This window comes from Watersipora subatra, chromosome 3, assembly GCF_963576615.1.
Source record: "Watersipora subatra chromosome 3, tzWatSuba1.1, whole genome shotgun sequence".
Lineage (NCBI taxonomy): Eukaryota > Metazoa > Bryozoa > Gymnolaemata > Cheilostomatida > Watersiporidae > Watersipora > Watersipora subatra.
In genome coordinates, this window is record NC_088710.1 from 16,688,304 (window position 1) to 16,694,605 (window position 6,302).

Consider the following 6,302-nt stretch of genomic DNA (forward strand, 5'->3'; position numbering starts at 1 on the left):
CTGATTCAGCAATGATAACACAAATTATATTCCGAGGTAGTCTGCACACCACTTCACCTTTTGGAATCACGCAAAAATGGTTGACCAACAACATAGATTGAGCTTCATCCAATAGTGAGGCAAAAGCATATACCTAAACCTATCAATCCTCCCTCCTAACAACTTTATAAAACCTCTTGTTTGAAATGAAACCCCAACAGACTGAAGATTTTCTACCAAAAAAGTTGGAAGTTTGCGTTTTCATACTAGGCATAAGCATAGCTTACAACTGTACGCTAGGAGATAAAAGGTTATCCTGAAAGTATATGATATTCAGAGAGGCAGGCTTTTTAAGACATGATTAAAATGACTAATATGTAAACAATCTGATTTTTAAACAATGACAACTACTGACAGGTCAGCGTATTTTATTACCGATGGCTTCCATCCAGTTTTACCAAACCAAAACTCCTCAAACAAACTACCCAATTTTTAGATACACACGAATCATCATCACACCAATGAGGTATCTCAGAAGTAACCATCAAACAAAGATGAAGTTTATGGAAATTAAGTTAACGACAAGGATACCTAAGAAGCTAGACGTATGAAACAAATTTTTGTTTAATACCAACCTCACAGAAGAATTCGTTCCCTCTCAAGCCACAGAACCAATTAATCCATGAAACCTCTTCAGAGCTGCTCATGATGTGTGTCTACACCTAAACAAAATGGGATTGCCATAGGAAGCTTAACGATGCAAGAATTGGCTATTAGTAATATTGCTTGGTATTGTTAGTCATACCCAGCCTTGAATGGCCGTCTTTTTGTGAATACAGTAATACAGTTAATGTCTCAATAACACAAATAATGAATTCGAAGAGTGTTTACGTTATAGGAATTTTACATTATGCGAAGCGTAAAATATATGTTAATAGCCTAATCCGTTCCAAGATTTTCCCAGACTCATCTCGTTGGCCCGTCAAAACAAACTAAATTGAACTCCTTAATTTAATGACTATGCAGTAACTTTTGTATTATTGGTTTGTATTGAAAGCGTTTCCCTTTTTTCCCATTCACTTACACTTGATTTAGTGTTCATGATTAAGGTAATTTTATGTTAAACCATAACTGTCACGAACAACTTTTACTAGGTAATTTACTAGGTACTAGGTTTACTAGGTAAATCAGACACGCTGATTCCGATTTTGTACTCAAAATAAAGATTAGGCCACTAACTTTCAGAGTAATGAAGGATTTTTTATAGCGTTTTAATATCGGTCTCGAAAACAACACGATCGGCATAACCAGCTCCGCCCATAAATACGTGACGTAACCTAGCTTTTTAGGAACAGAAGTTACGTAGGTATGTTTAGACCGATTTAGAATAATAGAGATGGGTGTTTTAAAATCCATTAATATCTAAATTCAGCCTAAAAAATAATATCGGTCTTTTCAGAAAGGTAGATAAGCTATTTAGCATTGCATATTTAAAAAGCGCGATAACAATGCTAGCTTGTGATAAAACCGCGCTTTTTGAGCTAACTTTTCTCGGCGTCCAGCCCATTTAAACGTCATGTAGCAAGCTGCGAGCAATTTTAAATAGTTTATATCCCTTTCATAAAAAACTGAAATTATTTTACAGGCTGGATTTAGATAATAATGGGTTTTAAGACACCCATCCTATTATTCTAAATCGGACTAAACATTCCGAACTTCCGTTTCTGAAAAAGCTAGGTTTTGTCACATATTGTAATGCCGATTGTGTTGTTTTCGAAACGGACATTGAAACGCTTTAAAAAAGCCTAAATGACTTTGAAGGTTAGTGGACTAATCTTTATTTTGAGTACAAAATCGGAATCAGCGTGTCTGATTTACCTAGTAAATATGATAAAAGTTGTTCGTGACAGTTATGGTTTAAGCTAAAGGGAGTGCACAACTTCATTGTCAGTTCAAAACATTATTTTTCAATTTTTGCTCTACAACAAGGCCTATGCTGCAAAAAAAGAAGAAAAAATGTGGTATATACCTAAAACGAAACATAAAATATATAGTTTCTCTAAGTGCAGTGTCTGTCCGTATGTGCGAAGTCAGGGTTAGAGCTTATAACATAAATACTGAATTTAGCTTCAATGAATGTAACTCACTAAACACATACTTGAAATTAAAGCATGTTTTTTACTAAATTTTGCCATCATCTAAAATTTACCACCCATCTGATTAAAAATAACGTTGAAATACAAGAGAGCGCATCGTATCTCTTTCAGGCGTTGTGGGAAGGGGTTTGACGAATAACATATCAACATCTTGTTCGTTATTCTGGCGTTTTCAGCACACCGACTGCCATATTTGAATTTCGAGAGAATTTTTCTTGATATCGTACAGCAAGATATCGTACTTGATATCTTGTATGGGTGAAAAAACATACGGCAAAAAACCCTATAACAGAGTATTTATAACCTGAGGGTGCACTGTATACAAATGTTATAAAATATTGAAGTACCCATTTTATCATAGTTCTAAAGTAACCTTAAGAATATACATCAGTCACCAGTTTTCAAAATCTATGTTATTACCTTGGCTATAAAATTTACTTTTATTCCAAAAAGAAATTTTTATCCAATCTCTTTTTACTTTCCATAAATCCAAAATTTTAAATCAAAGTCAAGAAGTTTTTTGAAGGTAAATAACCCTTTCAATAAATTCAGAGCCACAATGCCTTCAGAGAAAAGAACATTTAAAATCAAATGAAGATGTATAATGAAATAGCAGAGAGAATGTGTGTCACTGGAACGCACACTTAGGAAACTCAAAGAACAAGAAGAAAGGACTGCTTTGACGAAAAGAAAACCAGTAACAGACACAAGCAAGAATTTAAAGGTTGACTTGCAACAAAATTCACATTACAGTTATTTGGTATCAAAAGATTCACCATGTTTTACTCTGTTGTGTTATAGATGCCAAATATGTGGAAATGCAATTACAAGCTCTTAAAAGCTCAAAAACGAAAAGCCGCCATAGATTGGAATCTGTTTATTTATCTGACGTAGTCATTACAGTTTGATTATCTTCTTGTCAGGTGATGTTCTCACGTGAATTGAAAGGCCAATAAAAAGCTCAGTATAAAACTTATCGTAGCACTAGGTTATGACAAACTCCTCGGGTTTTACCGAAGACCCCGTATCAAATATAGATGGTTTGCTACTTTACAGCTTTGTTTCGGCTTGGTCTAATCGTCTAGTCGTAATCTGATCATGTGACCCAATACTTCGCAAATAATTTCTGCAGCACTTTTTGATTATCACCAGTGACCAACAGGCTCGTCATGATTATCATACGATGATATGTACTCCTTCGAGGTAAGGTTAAAAAATAAAATGAATTTTTACGCTAAGTTATAAGATATCACTGCTAAAAGTGACAGCATTACAATGATGATAAAATAGACGCGTAAAAACAATAGACACGGTTTTATTGAATGCGTGAAGTATATTTGTGAGAATATTTCGACGAATAAGGTTGCATGAAAGTGTAAACAGAACCCATCTACCACAACTACGTCACATTTGAGCCGTTTTGGAAAGAGAATTCAAACTACGGCGGTCTCGTGTGGCTGCAATTAACTGTTCGTTTTTTAGCTCTTCAGAGCTTGTAATCACATTTCCATATACTTGGCACCTACAATACAACAGAGTAAGACATGGTGAATCTTTTGATATCAAATACCTGTAATGTGAATTTTGTTGCAAGTCAACCTTTAAGAACGAATGATTACAAGTTCTTCAAAATAGAACTGCTGAAGAAATTAAACAAAGGAAGGAAGCTAGCTAAAATAAATCATACCGCACGAAAAGGTCAAAGGGCAATAGCTCAGAAAACTGCTCAAAGAAATGAAGCACAAAGGATTGAGACTAATCAAAATAAATCAATTGAAAAATCTATTAATAAAGAATAAGAACAGCCCAACAGGGACAAAAAGCAGCTGTTGAAAAAAAATTAAAGAGTTGGTGAGAAAAGAGAGATCAGGCAAGTCAAAAAAATCAAATGACTCAAGGTTACAAAGGCTGAAAGCACAAAAGGGCAGAGCAGTTGAACATTTGAAGGGTAGTTGGTGACATGAGCGCATAGCATTTATGTTTTTTCATGTAAGCTTGGTCACCATTGCAGTTCTGAATTAACTTCACAAATCCAAAGAATAAATGTTTCATACCCAAACAGTGGAACAAAAATGAAATGAAACACCTGGCCTGTGAGGCTCCGAAGCAAAGGTTAGGCTTTATGAATATCAGAAAAATACCATCTCAGTTTCACATGTTTGTTTTGAATTGCTACCATGACAGCATGTATAGCATTATTTGAATTAACACCCTATTTTACAAAAATAAATACAATCTCTTAGAGGTTCAGACAGCTCTTGATTTCACTATTGGACAATGCCGGGTACTCCTGCTAGTATACAGATACTTAAACAAAAACGAATTAGTATGTACACATAAGTATGTAGGCTAGGCTAAATATATAAGTGTCTATATTTACATATACATACGTAGGCCTATTTCAATCAGGGTTGACTCGGTTTAAATCAGCCAAAAAACCGGTTTTTATGGTTTTTTCATTATTTTTTGTGAAAAACATAATATTTTAAGCTCCTAGTGGTTCATGTGCGATAGAAATGCAATTATATGTAATTATCAGATGTGGAAGTTTATTTAGGGCACAGTAGCAAATTGATGGCAGAGCTCAAGTTGAAACTACATGAAACCCTAGCACAACAATGAATTTGTGAATTTCATTTTCAATTGCTTTTAGCAAGTGATATAATGATCTCTTTAATGATGAAATATAAAAGCCATGTGAAATATACTAATCTAATCATCGTCTCTAATAATGAATGAATACTTTCTCATGTCTGGCCAGAGAGAAAGGATTACTTATAATTAGAAATTAAAACAATAAAATCCTTTTGGGCAAAAGCTTTAAGTTCGCAAACTAATATTTCATTTATTGGGCACAAGCCAAAGTAGTTGGATTGTAAGAATTCAGTTTATCAAATTTGTGTTTTGAAAAGTTAAAATTGGATCTCAAATTTCCAACACGCCTCGCAAACAGGATCCTGTTTGGCAGTTTTTCACTCAAACTGCAAAAGGCAAAGGTTTTAAGGCAAAATGTAATAGGTGTGCTGTCATATTGCGAGGTCACGGAGATAGGATGTCATGCTGAAAACACCAACTTAGACAGTGATGCTAGTATTCAGGTGATAGAAGTTGAGTCATCTGCCACTGCTCCAAACACTAGCAATGAATCTGCATTATGCTCTGCTCTACACTATCGCACAACGAATCACTTGGATTAAAATTTCTGCTTAGACATAGATGTATGTAAAATATTCACTTTATGTCATAAGATTTCTGCTCTGTATTTCATCAATCATGTTTGATTAAAGACTCATTCCGAGATTTCCATGTTTTCTCTTTTTTTTTCGAAAACAACTCTCACAGTACCATATGATTTCACATATGTATGCTCAATACTCAATCCTGCAGCTAAAGTGATGTTAATTAGATTTGAAATTGCAAAAACCTTGATAAAATTATAAAAACCATAAAAGCCGGTTTAAACCATAAAAACCGGTTTAAACAAAAAACCTGGTTTTTTACATGAAAACCGTGGTGTTTTCCAACCCTGATTTCAATATACATATTCGGCAAAGCGTAATGAAATCTCATTACGAGAATATCAGGCTGTACATGAACTATCGGTCAGAAAAATTGTTATGCAAAGCCTGTACTACACAAACAAAAATAACATAAAGGAAAAAATACAGAGTTTTTGCTAGAAGCTGTGGTTTTAGTATTACATAACAGATATTAAAGATGCCGTTTTAAATAAAGCAAGTACATCCATTAGTTCGTCCACAAGTTCGTGAATAAGACAATTTGGGCAATATAAGCGCATTTTTAAACATGTAACAAATATGTGCATAAAAGTAGCAATAAACACTGAACTTTCACAGCTCTGTACAAGGCGAATAGCTCTGTAGGTCAATTCATGTTTCAGCTGACATACTAATGAAATGATTTTAGCAGCAACGTAGGCTCCAGAAAAAAACTTTCTACATATACCGAAATTTACAAAACATTTTTCATTAAAAATATTCAAAAACCAGTCATAAATTGTGTCTATGTCGAACTAGAACAACAAACCTAAAAGGAGATAATTAGGGACTTTGTTGCTAACAATGGCGCACAGGAAAAGGCAGAAACGACAGCAGTGGATCCGTTGCGAAGCGTCGCTAGCGATCTGATTTGGTGCACGCAAATATC

At 34.4% G+C, this 6,302-nt stretch overlaps 1 protein-coding gene across 1 annotated transcript in view; it reads right to left on the reverse strand.

Annotated features, from left to right (window-relative positions):
- Nucleotides 1–6,252, reverse strand: part of LOC137392196 (casein kinase II subunit beta) — a 15,129-nt gene extending 8,877 nt beyond the window's left edge. The window contains exons 1-2 of the mRNA XM_068078842.1: nt 6,183–6,252; nt 615–701 (exon numbers count right to left, since the gene is read on the reverse strand). Of these exons, the coding sequence (XP_067934943.1) occupies nt 615–686 (72 nt within the window). The 5' untranslated portion in view covers nt 687–701; nt 6,183–6,252. The remainder of the gene's footprint in view (nt 1–614; nt 702–6,182) is intronic.
- Between the last annotated feature and the right edge of the window lie 50 nt (nt 6,253–6,302).